The sequence below is a fragment of the Grampus griseus genome (assembly GCF_964374135.1).
Source record: "Grampus griseus genome assembly, chromosome: 21".
Taxonomy (NCBI): domain Eukaryota; kingdom Metazoa; phylum Chordata; class Mammalia; order Artiodactyla; family Delphinidae; genus Grampus; species Grampus griseus.
The window spans coordinates 10,304,577-10,323,484 of record NC_139015.1 but is presented as its reverse complement, the minus strand read 5'-3'; the positions used below and the strand labels follow the sequence as shown (position 1 = coordinate 10,323,484).

At 49.2% G+C, this 18,908-nt stretch overlaps 1 protein-coding gene across 2 annotated transcripts in view; it reads left to right on the top strand.

Annotated features, from left to right (window-relative positions):
• MYOM2 (myomesin 2) overlaps positions 1–18,908 on the top strand; it is an 88,557-nt gene that overhangs the window by 51,366 nt on the left and 18,283 nt on the right. For both annotated transcript variants that reach the window (XM_082680254.1, XM_082680253.1), the window contains exons 18-28: positions 642–829; positions 2,702–2,828; positions 3,970–4,148; positions 5,561–5,675; positions 6,747–6,903; positions 6,993–7,099; positions 9,266–9,310; positions 9,868–10,004; positions 14,140–14,284; positions 14,404–14,463; positions 15,827–15,894. In XM_082680254.1, coding sequence (XP_082536380.1) covers positions 642–829; positions 2,702–2,828; positions 3,970–4,148; positions 5,561–5,675; positions 6,747–6,903; positions 6,993–7,099; positions 9,266–9,310; positions 9,868–10,004; positions 14,140–14,284; positions 14,404–14,463; positions 15,827–15,894 — 1,328 coding nt within the window. The remainder of the gene's footprint in view (positions 1–641; positions 830–2,701; positions 2,829–3,969; positions 4,149–5,560; positions 5,676–6,746; positions 6,904–6,992; positions 7,100–9,265; positions 9,311–9,867; positions 10,005–14,139; positions 14,285–14,403; positions 14,464–15,826; positions 15,895–18,908) is intronic.

Here is an 18,908-nt window from a genome sequence, read left to right as displayed (position 1 = left end):
ATTCCCGGGTACCTGTATCTCGGGTAACAGAGGATGATTGGACGTAGGTTGTTCGGAGTTGGGGAGGGGGGGAAGCAGAGACACATCCTCTTCAACCTGTTAGGAAAAGATGGTCCATTTCCGAGCAGGGTGTTCAAAAGGGAAACTTGAATTCATACTCATTTGAATTAATCTGAAGTTTCTATAACTATGGGGGAAGTTAAGACTCACTGGCCTAAGGCTATCGGTCATCGCTGGCTGTGGAAGGTGAGGTTGTCTTTCTTCATGGGCATGATGAGAAAGCAGCTCTCTCAAGGTTTTCCTTAGAGGAGGAGGAGAGTCTTTTGTCTCAAGTGTCCTTCTTGGCCTTTGTATTATTGAAATATTGGAGGATGTATGTATGGATGTATGTATTGGAAGATGTATTTAGAAATTGCAATAAATATATATGAAAGAAGCTTTTTAAAAACTTACTCTCTTTAAAAGAAGAGGCAAAGACAAGCGAAGATGGTGAGCAGGGAGACCTGGACAGGACAGAGGGGACAGGCACCCAGAGCCATCTCCCGTTGCTGCCCGTCCCTCTGAGATGCTGGAGCCGGCCGCGGTAGGTTAATGGTTATTGCACTAAGATCCGGGTGACTTTCCCGATGTGTTTCCTGCAGCCGTCCCGTCCCATCCTTACGGGATCACCCTTCTGAACTGTGACGGCCACTCCATGACCCTGGGCTGGAAGGTGCCTAAGTTCAGCGGTGGCTCACCCATCCTCGGTTACTACATAGACAAGAGAGAGGCTCACCACAAAAACTGGCATGAGGTCAACGCCTCGCCTCTCCAAGAGAGGATCCTGACGGTGGGTGCTCATGGACTCGTTCCCTTTTGCAGGCAATTTCTCCTGTGGGGCAGGGTCCCCGTTCTGTGTCTCAGAGTTCAGTGACATTAGGCAATTTGACACAGAAACAAAAATGAATGAAACAATTCACCATGAGAACTTAGGGTCACGGAGTATCTTCTCTTGAGAAGGGAAGCAGAGGAGGCGAGCCGGCAGGTGGGTCGTTTGCAGGTGCAGGTGTTGATGTGAGCGGCATCCGGCCTCCAGCCTGGAGGCTGGAGCTCTCAGCCTCGGGGCAGGATGCGCAGGAGACGGTGACGATCGAGGCTCCTCTGCTTGTCTGTCCCCGTTTCCCAAGGAAGGCGTGTGCTCAGGCTTCCCAGTGAGCCTCTTGCCCAACTACACGTTCCATCCGGGTGCAGGGAGCGCGAGCCACACGGACTTGGAGTAAGAAAGAGCAGAACCAAGTCTCCAGGCGAGCCCTCGACAGCCCGCGGGCAACAGCTCTCGCCTCCCTGAGCCCCCACTCCTCCCCGTGAGCCACCACACGGGGCTTCTCGTGAGAGAGATGAGGGAGAAGGTGTTTACTTAACGGAACACACGGGTCAGTGATGGTAGCTCATGCGGCTACCGGGCAGCACGCCCACCTGTTCATTCACACGAGTCACGCGGTAAAGCGAGGGGTTTTTTGCGGGCGGCGGAGAAGAGGTCTAATCCCTGTCTTGTACAAGATTCTGTGCTAATACCTATATTTATGCAATACGTATTTCTCATGCGTTTTATTGTGTGTGACGTGTATTGCCAAAATTCAAGCTCGGTGCGAAGATCCTGGTGTTTTGTGCACGCTTGTCCCCGGACACCTTACTATTGGCTGTCAGGTCCCAAACTCCGGAGGAAATGCCCGCGTACTTTCTGAATGCCGGCATTCCACGAGGCCAGACCTGCCTTCCGGGGGATAAAGCGGCTCCACGTGACTCGTGCTTGCTTTGGGAGCTGCTGTGTTCAGAGACAATGTCATCCTGATGCTGTGTTTGATCCAGTGGCCGGGCTGCCAGGCAGGGCTGATGGTCTGGTCCAGGGCCTTCCCTCCATCTTTTGTGGCACCGACCAGGCAGAATGGACCCTCAGGGGCCTCCAGCCAGTGTGCAGGGAGGAGACAGGTCACTCCCCACCGCCCCCGGCGAGGATGCTTCCCGTCCCGGGCCCTTGACACCCCAGGTGCGGTGCCGCTGGGGGTGGAGGGTGGAGGGTGGAGAGCCTGGGCCCGAGGTCAGGTCCCGCCCACCGTTCTTCCACTGGCTCCTTGTGGCTTTTGTCTCTGAGCCTGTCTTCCTGCCTGGGTCATCACATCATCCCCGGGGGGAGGGTTTATGGAGTGAATGAGGCAAACCGTGTCGGGGTGAAGGTGGTAACTGTAACATGCAGGTGGATCAATAACCTTCCACAGACACGTACTCGACTTACTGACAAGGTCCCTCACCCTCCCGTTCCATCTATAAATCAACCAGGAATACCCGCTTTCCCCCGATGGATCGTGGGTCGTAACGCAGCTTTTGTTTCACCTATTAATTAATTAATTAAATAAATTGAAGTACGGCTGATTTACAATGTTGTGTTAGTTTCAGGTGTACAACAGTGATTCAGTTAGACACACACATATGTGTATATATGTATTCTTCAGATTCTTTTCCCTTATAGGTTATTACAAAATACTGAGTGTGGTTCCCTGTGCTGTACAGTAGGTCCTTGTTGTTTATCGATTTTATATACAGGAGGGTGTACCTGTGAATCCCAACCTCCTAATTTATCCCTCCCCTGCTTTCCCCTTTGGTGACCATGAGCTTGTTTTCTACGTCTGTGGGTTCATCTATAATTTAAACATCCTCTGAATAGGTGGAGGGCTTGGCAGAAGGCTCACTCTACGAATTCAGAATTGCTGCCACCAACCTCGTGGGGATCGGGCAGCCGTCGGACCCCAGCGAGCTCTTCAAGTGCGAGGCCTGGACGGCGCCAGAACCGGGTAAGACGGTCTCTCCAGGACTCACCCCTGGGTACCTCGCGTGCACACGCAGGGCTGGCCGGAGAGGGGGCCTTCCCAGCCTCTGCAGCCAGCAGGCTTCGGTCACTCTGCACAGATCCTGGTACCACTACCACGTGCCAGGCCCGGGGCAGAGGTGTGCCTTAGGTGGCCCCGCCCTGTGGTCTGGGCCGTGGACACACAGGTAGGGCAGTGACAGGCACGGAGTCATTAGCACTGAAGTGTGAGGCTGTGGGGCCACCCACCCCCAGCTGCTCCCCCGAGTCGAGGATGCTGTGGCCGGAGGCGGGTCCAGGGCAGGCCTGCGCCAGGTGGACTTCTCCCAAAGGGGCAGAGGGAGGCCAGCTCCCAGCAGGAGAGGCTCCAGCTGGGCCAGAGTAGGGACAGCAGGACCTTACTGACTGTGTCTTCACTCAGGTCTCCTCCTCCCAGAGCACATGGGAGCTTGGGGCCTCTGGTTCTAAAGTGAACATTGACAGAATCTCTGCAGTTACTCACGGCTCCACATTTTCAAACTGTTTTCACAAACTTGCAGGCACTGGGCATTGATTTCTCTGTATCCGGTCCATCAGGACCCCTAATGCCATGGATAATATGCTCACGGTTTGAACAAAACAAAGTGAGACGAAACAACGAACCTGAAGTTGAAGCTGAAAAGCTCTAGAAACTGTTCAGTTCTGTGGCCAGATGATGTGGCTTTTTCTTTTCTTCTTTATTTTTTGGGGGTGGGGGATACTTGTTTTAATGAAATTAATTTTTTCCCCTTGGAAGAGTCAGTGGAAGGAGAAGCCGTAGAAGTTCCCAGGGGCTTTTGGGGGCTTAGAGTGGTTGGTTCGGGTGGGACCCCTCCTGCCTTTACTGCTCAAGGCTCCCCTGGACCTGGGCTTGGTTACTGTCACAGGCGGGCCTGGGGTACTAGGCTGGTGGAGCTGGTGAGAGCTTGGTTCCCCGGGTGGTCAGACTCCCTGGGTGAGTCCTGTGATGCCCGGGTTTCCAGCCCAGCAGGTGGGCGGGTACCTCAGGATCCTCTCCTGCACACCTTTCTCTCTGTGAGACGTACCTGCTGGTCCCGGGCTAGCGTGTGGACCCGTGAACTAGTCCACAGGCTCACCTGACTTTTCAGGTCCTGCCTACGACCTGACGTTCTGCGAGGTCCGGGACACGTCCCTGGTGCTTCTCTGGAAGGCCCCGGTGTATTCGGGCAGCAGCCCCATCTCTGGGTATTTCGTGGACCTTAAGGAAGAGGATTCCGAAGAGTGGATCACCGTCAACGAGGCCACCACAGCACATCGCTACCTAAAGGTGACGGTACACCTTCTCAGGCATTGTCTTCTGGGGAACGTGTTTCATCCCTGTCGGGGGTCTAGCTCAAAGCCCCCACGGAACTGTGCACATGAACGGGTACCCCTGCTGCCAGCTAGCGGGGTTCCAGGAGGCGCCCGCCCCTCCGTGGACGTGGGGAACGACTGCGTGTGGGGACCATCTGGGTGGGTTTCCTCTGCTTCCTGCCGTCTGACAACCCCCGGTGGTGCTGACACTTCACGGTCATGGACTGTGTTGATGTGCCTTCCACAGTGATGACTAGAATTATGTCTTTCCGCACCAAGCCCACGTTTACTTCACTCAGTTCCCGTGATCGCTGATGCACGTCTATCTGATAAACACACATACACACGTACACACAGTGTGAACACATTTGACAGAATTATGATGTGTAATTTCTCTGTCCCCTCTTTCTCCAAGTACTTCTGTTTTTAGCACCTGCAATTCACCAGTCACTGGGGTCAGGTTAGTGGTGACAGTGGCTTAGACCCGGGGACCCAGCTGCCCTCATCAGAGGCTTTCTTCTTTGGGTTGTGGGCTCTGGGGTGTGGCTTAGACAGAAAGGCAATGTGCTTCCTTAAAGAAAGGCCGCACCTGAGTGACAGGTAAATGGACAGCAACCTCTGGAGAGCAGTTGGACAACATGAAACAAGATCAGTGTCGTCTTCTGAATGAATAAAAACTGCTCAGAATCCAGCTAAATGAATTCGTTAGAAATTAGCTAATATACATTTTATTTTTGGTTATCAATGCAGATTACAATATACGTCATCCGTAGATGTATAAGACATGGGTTTAATTTTTTTGTGTGTGGTACGCAGGCCTCTCGCTATTGTGGCCTCTCTCATTGTGGAGCACAGGCTCCGGACGCACAGGCCCAGCGGCCATGGCTCACGGGCCCAGCTGCCCCACGGCATGTGGGATCCTCCCGGACTGGGTCACGAACCCGTATCCCCTGCATTGGCAAGCAGAGTCTCAACCACTGCGCCACCAGGGAAGCCCAAGATGGGTTTAATTTTGATATTGCCCCAATGATAGGATATTTTGCACAAACTAAAAAATCACATGTGAAATGATATTTACTCCCGTAGAATTATGTTAAATATCAACACCAGATTATAAACTAGATGATATGATTTCAATTCTGCTTTAAAATATGCAAAGAACAAAGAAGAGGATATATCAGAACAGTAGCAACCCTGTTTATTCTCGCCAAGTGAGGTCATGAGCCTGCCCGTCTCCTTTTCCCTTCTGCACTTCCTCTGTACGGCTCTTCCGACTGGAAGAATAGGCTATTTGTAAAAAGAAAACACGTCTGTAATAAAATGAGATGAAGAATGAAGTCATTTTCATCTGTCTGTTCACATGTGACGTTTCCTCCTTCTTTCAAGGTCTGCGACCTGCACCAAGGAAAAACCTACATCTTCCGTGTCCGGGCAGTAAATGCGAGTGGGGTGGGGAAGCCCTCAGACACGTCGGAGCCAGTACTTGTGGAGGCCAGGCCAGGTGAGCCTCATTTGCTCGGCTGTTAGTGGGGCAAACCTCACAGCAGGGTGATCTGGGAGGAGGGATGCGTGTGTGTGTGTGCATGGACGGCGGATGCATGGACGGTACCCGTCACATTTATAGAAGGAGTTGGATTGACAGATGCAGTACAGCATGTCTTCAAAGACCCACTGCACGCCCCCCCCCCCAGCATCCTGGGCAGCAAGGGGCACGTGAAGTCATTCTGCAAGGGTGGCGGGGTCTTCATTTCAGCAGTAGAACGTGCAGGGATGACGATGGTCTTTTATGTTACTGCTGAGTTTTGATCAGAAATTATAAAGCCGCTGGCAATCCTCTTGGTTAAAAGTAGTAAGAGCCCAGCTGAGGGGACCTTGGCGGGGAAGTGCTTCCGAGGGGAGGGGGGTGAGCTCTCGGGATACGTGGGGAGAAGGATCTCCGGAAACCATGTTTTCCCTGGATTTCTCCCCTCCCTGGAGATTGGCTCCATGGATACCCTCACACCCGACTCTGTGCTCCTCTGTCCTCCTGGAAGGGGCGCGTCTGTGTGCACCTGGCTCAGGTTGGCGTCTCTCCTCCAGTTCTGATTCCTAAGGGACAGATGCTGACTGGCCTGTGTTGGGCCAGGTGTCCACTTGGTCAAAAAGGAACAAACAAACAAACAATCCCCCGAAGGAAAAAGTGGAGAAAGTAGAGCCCGGTGTGTGGGAAACAAGTGCCCTAACCACGCTGCCTGGGCCCCCAGGAGTGGCGAAGGGTCAGATCCCAAAGGGCAAAAGGATCGTTATGGCCGGGATTGGCAGCCCAGAGGGTTTTCTCCAGCGGTGCTGGATGCAGAAAAGGAAGTGGACAGACATGTGATGACTTAAAACCCAAACTTGAACTTCCCTGCTTTCCTTCAGCTGCCCAGAGGGCTCGCTCTTTCACATCTGCCCCATGTCCTGGGTAGATCCTAGGCAAAACCTGATGATTCGATGTAAAACAAGCCCTCCGCCTGGACCATCCCTCCTCCAAAAACAGGACTCGGAAGGATACCGTGTTCCTAAGATGCTCCCTGGCATTCTCGCCCTGCAGGCACCAAGGAGATCAGCGCGGGCGTGGATGAAAAAGGCGACATCTACCTGAGCTTTGACTGCCAGGAGATGACAGACGCCTCTCACTTCACGTGGTGCAAATCCTACGAGGACATTGCAGGTGACGAGAGGTTCAAGGTCGAGACCGTGGGGGACCAGTAAGTTCCACTCTGGAGTTGGCCATCACCACCTCTTAGGAACGCCTGCAAACACAGTAATTAACATACCGGCTTTCCTTCCCTTTCAGCTCGAAGCTGTACTTTAAGAATCTGGATAAAGTGGACTTAGGGACTTACTCTGTGTCCGTCAGTGACACGGATGGTGTGTCCTCCAGCTTTGTCTTGGATGAGAAAGGTAACACCTGTAGGACATAGGCTTCCCTTTTGGGGTTTTATAACATTTTCAAAGATTGACCCTAACAGAGAAAAGACTGATTTGCTTAGAAAAGGGGTGTGTGTTTGCAGGAGGCTGGGGGCAGGGAATCCTTTTTAAAGCCAAAAATTACTTTGGAAATTACACAAACTCTTGAGTTTGTACTCTAGCCACTAAAGAAATCACTGGTCCGGGAGTATTTTATTTCTTGCTGTATATATTGCTTTTATAGCCTTCCACGTGTACTTTTAGAGATGAGTTTTAGTTACGTTTCATTAGTTTGGCAAGGAGCATATTAGCAAATAAGTCCGTAAAATTAATGAGAGGCGCACAGATGCAAGAATCCTCCCTTTTCTCCCAACATGGAATAATCGAATAATCAGATGATGGAAGAAAACACATACATGTATATATATACACACACATTTATATGTATATATTTTTTATGTGTGTGAAATAATATTTAATTTCCATAGTTAAAATCACTCGCTCTGTTATACACAGAAAACAGCAGAAAGAAGTGAAGGAAGTCGGTTTACTCCGACCTGGGGAAAAGCAGCCATTTCTCTGAGGCAGGGGCCGGGGTCTGAGTCCCCCAGACAATGAACTGGCCTCAGCAGGAGGATTCTTCCACTGCCTGGGTTGATGTTTGTGTCCAACCCTTATCTACCACCCCGTGCTGGTCAGAGCCAGTTTCACAAGTTTGTACGATGATTAGTCAGTGATGTGGACGGAACTGTGTAGCATTGGACAGAACCCTCAAAACTCCACGTTGGGCCTTTAAAAACTTCTGAGTCTCTGAGGGCCCTCAGTTAAAATGCCTTAAGTTTGATAGTCTAATCCTTTCCTTATCAGCTGCCATCTTGCTTGGCTGCAGTGAAGGGTGTGGTCCCAGGAGGGGGATACAAGGGGGGACGCCTAGGACGGGTGGGGAGGGGACAGGGTCTAATGGCCGCAGGCGTCCGCAGGTCCCATGCAGACGTTGGGGGCATTGGGGTGAGCCCATGTGCATTTCACGGGACCAGCAGTAGAACAGCAGAGGGGCTGCACCATCTCTGCTTCCTGGGTTCCCTGGCAAGCTCACTGCTCACAGACAAGGCGGGAAGGGACCGGAAGCTGCTCACCTGCATTTTAAGCTGCCCTTTCTGACCCTCACTCAGTGGCCTTCACACAGCTCTTTACTAGCAAAACATCCTTAAAGACTTCTGACAAGTGCTGTACTCCTCTGCTCCATTTGAAAGTTTGCAGATGACGTTTTCACCTTAATTTTAAATCGTTGCGAAGGATGAGCATTTCCAGCACATTTTATGCTGTATACGGACCTCAAGTACATTTCAGGCAAAACCTTGATGCTGCACCGTTAGCTCATTTGATGGATGGAAGTTCCCACTGTGAGACCTAATGGGGGTGTCAGCCCTCACCCTCAGATCAGCCGTCTAGGTGGAGTTACTTCTGGTCACAGAAAGTCTGCTTCATTGTTCATTTCAAATAAACAGGTGCATACAGACCTTGGTGACCATGGTCTCATTTCTAAGTGCTAATTTTAAGAAGAAAGGAAGGAAGGAAGGAAGGGGGAAGGAAGGAGGGAAAAGGAAAGAAATGGTTTAGAACCTTCAGTTTTTCTTAACTTGCTCTTGGGAGTCTCGGGAGCAGTGCATTTTTACTTTTTAATGTATCATTATTATTTAAATTCATGGTAATACACCACAGTGAAATTCTGGGTGGGTGAGAGAGGTGCTGAGGCAGGACGCTTTTAACGACCAATTTCAGGAAAGAGTTCACATGGAATTAGAGGATCTGGAAATGGGTCCCTTTACATACCCCCTCTGCAGGTCTTCCTCTCTTCGAGGAATACACCTGCCCCCCCAGTGCCCCCCACTCCCAGGGACCTCTGCCCTAACCCGTCCTAACGGGTCCCGTTAGTAAGTGGGTTCTTTAAACGGTGAGGATCTTAGTTGCAGGCAGCCATTCACTGGAGGGAGTATTCAAAGTTACAGTCATCCCACGTCTCCTTTTAACTCCCAGTTCTAATTTCTTTCACAGCCTCAAATTAAACTTGGTGATGTGATGTCTAATCTCTGCTTTGCTTTTAAGCCAGCTTCTGAACGTACAGGTCAAAACCAGTGATTATATTTCTCTTAATTTTAGAGATGGAACGTTTGGTGACGCTGAGCAATGAGATAAAACATCCCAGTAAGTGAGCCTGGAGCTCAGAGCAGGATTGCGCTGTGGGAAGGCATGTTCGTTACCGCGTGCAGCTCTGGAAGGGACGCTCGGGGGAGAGGATGGCCTCGTTTTGTGCGCCAGCTTTTACACGCTTGTCAACAATTCGCTCAAAACAAGTATTAGCTAATATTGTAACGTGTAGCAATTTTCATTGCATGCAGTGTTTTGGATTTCGGGTTGAGCGTGGCTGTTTAATCCAAGTGAGAATTGTATCAAATGGGATCTTCAGTTATTGGATTACATTGAATTCAGAAAGAATATATCCATCTGTGGTCACCGGGCCCATCAGGAAAGCAGACCGTGCATGTGCAAGGCTTCACGGGGCATGGAGGCTTTGAATGCAGCGCCAGGCCAACTAGAGTCTCATTTCTTTGTTTTGGTTTTCATAATCCAGTTCAATACTCCGGGGTTTCACATTCTCCAAAAATTTAACAACGAGGATTGATATTTTCCTATAGTGCACAGCTATTCCTTCTCACAAGGATTCACGCATTATTGACTCGTGATCTCTTTTCTCCCTGTAGCAATTCCTCTGAAGTCAGAATTAGCTTATGAGATTTTTGATAAGGGCCAGGTCCGCTTCTGGCTGCAGGCTGAGCACTTATCACCAGACGCCAGCTACCGCTTTATCATTAATGACAGAGAAGTCAGCGACAGCGAGGTGAGTTCATGTGTGCGTGGCCTCTGGCTTTGGAGATGGCCAGGTATTACTTGGGAAGGTCAGTTCCTGAAAGTCAGTATTCTGGGTCTGTCTTCATCCCTTTTCGAGCTGTAGAAGTTGGGGCCTAGAAGGCTGACAACATGAATGAGAGGTGGTTGATTCTTGCAAGGTACAGAGATTTGGTCTCGGTTAGGTGAGAGATCAGGAGGCCTTGAAATCCAAGCCTGTTGGAATTAAAAAATGAGCAACTACGTTTAGAGACCTGGTCTTATGAAAAGGTTCAGGTTACGTGGGGCGGCGGTTATCCTCAGTGGATCAGTTTATTCCCTCTTGATGACAGTTTTGAAGGGGTATATTTTTGCCCTGATGTGAGCAATGCCTCCCTAGGCCCCCCTCCCACTGAGAGCTGCCCATGGAAGGCGTCGGCTGGGAAATTAGTTTCTGCACCTTCCCTGAGCTTTTAGGCTGCCCCCTTGGCCTGAGCAGAGAAGAATGTGTAGGATGCTGTGATACAGACACTTTGCCCTTCTTCTACTTTTAATTGTGTAGAATGAAGCTGACAGATATTACAAGATATATTACATTACATTTTTACATTATTACATTATATTACATTATATATTATATTACATTATATTATATATATAATATATTACTATATAATATATAGTAATATATTATATTACAAGATATATTACAGATATTTTGCCTGTGGCACATTGTGTCTCCATATATGTCCTCTTGTCTAATTATTACAGCGCAACTGGGAACCCAGTTAAAAGGCGACCTGTTTGATGGAGCCTTTCTTTGTTGTTCAGCGGTGCCCTTGGGGTCTCTCACATCCCACCATCTTTACCCCCTCCGCTCTCTTTTCCCTTGATACCCAATGCATCGTGTCTATTTAGCTATCCCACTGAGTCCTCAGTGCCTCAGCGGTGTGTCTGCTGCACGGGTATTAACGGGATGGTTGAGATGTAGGGATTGCTCATGCCAGGTGCGCGGCCCACTCACTCTCCCTCTGAGCTGGGCACCTCATCCCTAGTCTGGCCTCCGTGTCTGATGGGTTTTTAGTAAAGCTTGGTTAGACGAACGTCCCTCGGGCAGAAATCGTGTATGGAGAAAGGTTACACGAGTTTTCTTATCCAGTCCATCTTCCCCATGAGAATGATGGCATCCTTGGAGAACTGTACAAATTGGGGAGTTGGCTAGTAAGTAGAAAGCATGCGGTTTCCTCCTGGCTGCAAAAAAAGCCCACAGTATGGATACTGTGTATGGAAGAGCATCGCATGATCAAGGTAATTGGAGACATTTTCTTTGAGCAGAGATCATGCTACGGAATGCAATGGAATTTAGTGTAATTGCACTTTATTTGTAGAACATCTTTTGATTAACATCCCTACCTGCTGTGGAGAGCTTGCCTTAAATACGGATGTCTTTGCTACCCGGCTCATCGTTTGGAATACGGCTGTACTATTTCCTTCCTTAATTAGCAATCCACAGGTGACTTTTCCATGTGGAGACTGATGCTGTTTTGTGAAAGTCACATAATAGCCTGTATTTATGGCCCCCATAAAATCATTGAACATCATCTCGCCGCATAACGGCAATCGCTAGAAGCCTGATTCTTTTCTCAAACCTGCCCAGAGCCTGCGGTGCAGAAGCTGAGAAAATGGAGAAGGCTCTGGATTGAGCGTGGTTCCTTCTCACTTCTCAGACCTAATCAGAGCAGGTTCCTAGAGGCCTCTACTCACAGATGTTTGATGGGGGCGAGCGTCTTACAGACCCAGAGCAGCACCGTTGTCTGATCAACTTGAAATTCGCTCCCCGTATTCAAAAGCAAATACTCAAAACTGCAAAGAAACTCAAGGACCCCGGCGAGGTACACCTGTTGCAGCCCTCAGACTGCTGTTCCTTGCCCAGCCCCCAAGAACTACCGGAGTCTCCGGGGAGGGAGCAGTGTCCTGCTGCCGTAATCCGGAGGCTTCCTGTAATCGGTACCGCCTCCTGAAATGGCCTCTCTCTCAAAATGTAATCTGAGCTCATGTCTTCTCGTTCATTGCTCTCTCTCACTTTATATACCCCAAGTTCCCATCGAGAAAAAAAATCTAAGCGATGTTGTACAAGTACACAGTGTATGCTTTACTTACTTGAAACAATATTGGAGTTTCCGATTTCCAGGTGATTTTTTTATGTTTCCTGGAAGTCAGGGCCTGTGGGCAGGGGTGAGCTTTATTCACTTAAAACCTGAAAGTCATATTTGATCAAACAGAACCTCAGGCATCACGTTAACCCTTGGGACCTCAGACACTCATCTTCCTTTCCCCGTGGACGGCAGCTTATAGTCTGCAGATAGTTTTTGATTGTCCGCCGTAGCCTAGAAAAATGAGCTGTAAACTTGCCCTCCTGGAGCTTATCCCAGAGTTGAAGAAATACAGCTTCAATCAGAGAATGATATAGAAAAAATACAGAATGAAGAGCGTGTTAAAACAGTACAGCGAGCACCGATTCAGAGAAGGCGGGGGTGTGGAGAGGCTGGAGTAGTTAGGGGAGATTTCAAGAGCAGTGGATTCCTGGGTTCTCCTTCGGAGGAGGAACGCAGAAAATGGGCCCCGGAACAGGTGGGCCCTGCAGCTTGCACACGCGAGAGCTAGCAAGGTGGGGGACCGGGGGGCGAGGAGGGTGGGCTGACCAGGGGAGTGGCCACAGGGCATCTTGGAAATACACTTGGATTAAACGGAAGGGGTCAGACAGCAGAGGTGCCGCTTCCAACGTCAGGCAGGAGGGTTTAGAAACGATGCCCGACGCTGAGGGAAACGGGCTTAGGGATGTCGAACAAAGGTGCTATTTTGCTAATATCCACCTTCTCAGCTCTCTTGTGACACTGGCATTTGGAATCCAAAATATAAATGTCACCTGAAAGAGAAAGAAGAGCATTGTGAAAATAAATACACACGATGTGTCAGAAAAAGGCCGATCTCACACATTTTCTGTTAGTTACCTGCAGATAGGAGTTCTTTGTGATAGTCTCATCAAGGTAAGGGCTGTAGGAGGAGTGCAGGCTCTCGGGGCAAGGAGTGGCCTTTCCTCCCTCTAGTCCTGTTTGTTGGCTGCTGACCACAGGTTACTGGCAATGACTCGCTCATCTCACCCCACAGCCCCACCTTCCTGGGACGGCTCATTACTCAGGCTGGGAAGCCTTTGCATAAATCCCAGCTGGGCTCCTCTGGAAGGAAGCAGGAATGCCTGCAGGAAAGGTCACCAGCAAAGGTTGTCATGCTTTTGTTCATTCTGGGCGTAGCGTTGGGGGGGTCAAGGCCAGAGGAAGCAGCCCTTCTGTGGTGTTGTGAGTCGTGTTCCTGAGGGGAGCCCCGGTCCCTGTGCTGTCCTTGCCCTGAATGATGGCTGCATCGAAGACGAGTCATTCTTGGGATGTGCTCCTTCTGCCTCCCTGACCCCTGCTTGATTGCATTTATCGTATCCAAGGGTGGAATAACAAGACATGGTCCATTCGCAACCACACGTCAGTCTCTGTAGCTCATCAGAAGCGATGAGAGCAGAGTCTGAGGCAGACGTGAGCTCTGGACGGGCGGCACCGGGAAAGGGTCCCCATTGGAGGCTGCCCGGATGGGGGATGCAGAGGCTGGGCACCTTCAACACTGGTGCTGGTGGCGGTATTGAGTGGGGGCGACCAGTCGTGATGCCCGTGTCCCCAGAGTCCCCAAGACTGAAGCCCTCGTGGCTGTGGAGATGGTTGGTTGTTGCCTGTGGTTTTGTGATCGGACATGGCCAAGGGCACCTGTTCTCTTTCCCCCGTGTGCTGAGTTATCTCACATCAGGTGCACATTACCGAGGAGTGTGCAGAGTTTCTGCTGGGTTCTTCATGTGTAGGTCACTCCCCACGCAGACCTAGGGCTTCATCACCGAATGTCCCTCGTTTGATCTTTGGTTCACCAAGAGGTCCCTCGTTTGCTCTTTGGTTCACCGAGAGGTTCAGTGGCTGAAATTTCTTTTTGTGTGTTTTTTGGGCACCATGATCCCTTAAGATACAATAGTTGATGCAACCGTTAGGTGCTAGCGAGAAAACTGGAGGGAGGAATTTCACGGTGGAATTCTCCCCTTCCTTCTGTGCTCCCAGACACACAGAATCAAGTGTGACAAGTCAACTGGCCTTATCGAGATGGTGATGGATCAGTTTACCATCAAAAACGAAGGCACCTACACTGTGCAGATTCACGACGGAAAAGCCAAAAGTCAGTCTTCTCTGGTTCTCATCGGAGACGGTATGCTGCATGGAAGGTCTTCATGTGTCTGTAAAGGAAAATTCAAAGAGAATTCTTTCAACCAGAGAGAAGCAAATGTATTTCATTTCTATTTGTTTCCCTTCAAATATTGGATTTAGCATTCAAGGCTGTCCTAGAAGAGGCTGAATTTCAAAGAAAGGAATTTCTCAGGAAACAAGGTAGGTGGTTGGCTGGCTTCCCCACCACTAGCACAAGACAAAGGTTTAGGATTTGAGCATTTGCTTGGAGCAGATCCTACTTAATGCCAAACGACTCTAACTTCGATTTTAAATGATCGAGAAGTCAGACCACTTCTTAGCTGTACAAGTTTGGATTCTCTTCTGTTCTTTGACCTTTCCCTTTATTTCATCGGTATTTTCTCTTGCCTCTACCTTGAAAAGCCCTGGAATCTATTGTTGAGTGTTGGTATTTTCCTGCAGTCATAAGGAACGGGTGTCTCCATTACACGTCCAGATGGAGTCCAGTGATTGTGACAAAAAGGAATAAAGAATGGGGGTGGGTGAGTTCGGGGGATTATTAGGAGAAACGGAGAGAGGGCAGGAGACCCAGTTCCAATAGCCAGGAGCTTGTTATTTTACTTAAAAGTGTGTGAACTTTTCAACTTTTAGATGTTTTCACTTTAATTACAAACAATACTTTTTAAATATATCGTTTTAAAAATGCATATTAAAAATAAATAAATAAGTAAAAAATTAAAATGCATATTAACTAGAGACAAAGGAAAATGGATAAATTTGAGAAACTGAACTACAGCCCAAGGGTTTATTTGAAAAATATTTTTTATATGGGATTTCTATAGTTTTTGAAAAGAAGTTAGAATACAGCTTTTAAAATATAAAATGAGGACATTATTTTTATTGTTTTAAGTTATTTTTAGTAGTCAAAAATATTTATTTTACTCATTTCTACAATATGATTTTTTTCCTACAATATGATTCCTACAACTTTGTAGGATGTATTTATATGGAAGAAATCAATAAATACTTTCTAAAACTGCTTTGTATTTTTGTGTTGAATGTATTATTAGCATATGACTTCTGCATTTATATTAAGTAAAAATGATATTTTTGAAAGATATATAAATTAATCTTTGATTTCAAATGCTATATAAATACCATGTGTTGACATACTTGCTAGATCAAATGGCTTTTTCTTCATCTTACCTCAATTAGTTCTCCTATTTTAACGTTTTTTTATACCATGCTGTTGGATGTTGTTAGACACACGTCTTGAGAAAAAAATATAATATTTCATTATTCTTCCTGCTAAAGAGCAATAGCTATTAGACATCACCGAGAAGGAGAGATCAGACAGCATCACCCAGCTAGAAATAGAGATTTCAGTATCAGTATTGCACACACTGACTGCGGAGCCCTGAAAATTAGTTTTATTAAATTATCTTGGTTTCAGACTGAACAGCTACTTTCTTCTGCCCAAAATGCATTTGTATGTGTGTGTGTAAATGTATATATGTATACGTTTTTTTCCTTTATTTAAACTTCTTTCCCTTTTCCCCGCCAGGCCCTCATTTCGCTGAGTTTCTGCACTGGGATGTTACAGAAGATTGTGAAATCCGGCTGGTCTGTAAGGTGAGGAATCGGTTCTAGCCAGAAGAGAGTGAGACTCCCATTCTCGTGACAGTGGAGACAGTCAGGGAGCAGCTACGTTCAGGTCACACTGGTGGTGAAGCGCAGGGGGTTGGATTAGGGGCGGGTGGTACTCAGACTTTCAGTCTCGTCTGTGGTCTCTGTCGACAGATTACAGGGGCAACGGAATGAAGATTCAAGTAGGTAGTTTATAAAATATTTATTTAAGATTTCAGTAAGTGAACATATGGGAAAGAATGCTATGGTGAAATGTATCTGGTAATTTCTATGCTGCTCATATGATTTCTTTAGGAAATAAAAGGTATGTTTGGGGAATAAGATGCTCTTAAGTTTTTGTTTGAGCAATTCAGTCATAAAGTAAGCCTGAATCACTACTAACTATAAAAACCTGTATTTTGGGGAACAGACTTTAAGTTAACGAGCCCCTGCTGTATGGCTGTCTCTGTAGAAGAAGAGGCTGTGGGGAAAGCGCGATCGTGCGTCATTTCTGTTCCCAAGCTACTCACAGACAAGAGAGGAAAACAAGCAGACAAGTCAGCAAAGCGGTGAATCCTGAGCTGAGTGCGGGGGGATGACTGAGAAGGATACAGGTCGGCGAGGGTGGTCCTGAGCTGAGTGCGGGGGGATGACCGAGAAGGATACAGGTCGGCGAGGGTGGTCCTGAGCTGAGTGCGGGGGGATGACCGAGAAGGATACAGGTCGGCGAGGGTGGTCCTGAGCTGAGTGCGGGGGGATGACCGAGAAGGATACAGGTCGGCGAGGGTGGTCCTGAGCTGAGTGCGGGGGGATGACCGAGAAGGATACAGGTCGGCGAGGGTGGTCCTGAGCTGAGTGCGGGGGGATGACCGAGAAGGATACAGGTCGGCGAGGGTGGTCCTGAGCTGAGTGCGGGGGGATGACCGAGAAGGATACAGGTCGGCGAGGGTGGTCCTGAGCTGAGTGCGGGGGGATGACCGAGAAGGATACAGGTCGGCGAGGGTGGTCCTGAGCTGAGTGCGGGGGGATGACCGAGAAGGATACAGGTCGGCGAGGGTGGTCCTGAGCTGAGTGCGGGGGGATGACCGAGAAGGATACAGGTCGGCGAGGGTGGTCCTGAGCTGAGTGCGGGGGGATGACCGAGAAGGATACAGGTCGGCGAGGGTGGTCCTGAGCTGAGTGCGGGGGGATGACTGAGAAGGATACAGGTCGACGAGGGTGGAAACTGCTCCCACAGGCTGAACTGTGAAACAGCCGCATGGGAAACTAGGAGCCGCAGCATTAGAGGGTGAATTATGAGTCGGCCGCTGTGGAGAGCAGTATGGCAGCTCCTCAGAAGTAATGGGTGGAATTACGGTACGACCCAGCCTCAGATAGATACGTGTGCACCATGATGGTGGCCGCGCGATTCACAATAACCCAGTGTGGAGGTGGCCCAAGTGCCCATCGATGGATGGATAAACAAATGTGGTAAATTTGCGGACTGTCATTCAACCATTTAAAAAGGAAGGAAATCCTGTTACCTGCTGCAACACGGATGACCCTTGGGTGAAATAAGGCAGACCCGAAAGGACAGACCCTGTATGATTCCACATACGTGAGGTCCCTAGAGCAGTCAAACTCATAGACAGAGAGTAGGATGGAGGGGGCCAGGGGCTGAAGGATGGGGGTAGGGAGTCAGTGTTTAATGGGGACAGAGTATCAGGTTGGGAAGACGAGAAAGTTCTGGAGGTGGTCGGTGGTGATGGTTACACAGCAACGTGAATGTGCGTAGTGCCACAGAACTGTACACTTAAAAATGGTGAAGATGGTAAATTTTATGTCATCTGTATTTTACCACAATAAGAAATACATAAGGTTGGTAAGACAGTTGGGGGCTGGACCAGAGGGCATCCAGCAGGGCAGAGGTGGACTCTGGTCTGCAGACGGCGGGGAGCCTGCCTTTGGGGTTTTCAGGAGCGTGATGACTCTGGCTGTTTCTTAAGGCCGGAGGGGAGGCTGCCCAAGAGGCTCAATGAGAGATGGGAACTCAGACGAGCATAGTGGCCACGGGCACAGAGTAGGAGATACACTGGAAGACTGTTGGGGAGCTATGGTTCCAGCAGGAGTCGGTGAGTAATTGGATGTGAGCGAGGACAGTGTCTTGGACGATCTTAGGTCTCTGTCTTGGAGACCAGGTGGTGCTGTGATACTAACCGGCACTGCAGGGGCAGGACCAAGTCTGAGGATTTTGAGGATAAATTCAGCTTTGCAGGTACTTCGTTGGTTACGCCTGTAGCACAGGCGATATGGTATAACCAGTGCACCGTGAGCCTGGCCCTCACAGCAAGGTGAAGCTCTGCTGTGGAGGCTTATGAGGTAGCAGGACACGCGTGGCGGTGAGCACGACGCCCGTGGGGCAGGTTTGCTGAAGGGCAGCCTTTGGAGACAGAAAGATAACGGAAACTTGGAGAACTTTGGAAAATATCATATTGTCAGAGTAGAACAGGAGAGAAGGATTTTTAAGGGAATTACCGAGGGGAAGTTCTCAGAGAAGTGAGAGGAGAAACAAGAAGCGGCTTCATGGAATAAGGAAGGTGAGGAATTCAAGGAGTGAAGACCGCACAGCGGCGTCCTGAGTGAGGCGAGGGCTGACGCGGGGCCTGCCGCCTGTCTGGGTGGGCTGGTGGCCGGGGGCTGGGAGTCCGAACGGCGCTGGCTGATGGGATGGAAGATGGGTGGAGACTGAGCTGAGCCCATCACAGCCTGGGAGTCCCAGCGGGTCGTGGACGTGGGGGTCAAGTCCTTCTCTCCCCGCTGGCTGGATGGGGACATTCAATCATGTTTAGACGCTGAGTGGGAAAGCAGAAGACAAATCAAGGGTGAAGAATGGCCATCATCAAACAGACAAGAAATGACAAATGTTGGCAAAACTGTGGAGGAAAGGGAGCCCTCGTGCACTGTTGGTGGGAATGTAAATCGGTGCAGCCACTGTGGGAAAACAGTACAGAGGTTCTCAAAAGATTAAACATAGAGCTACC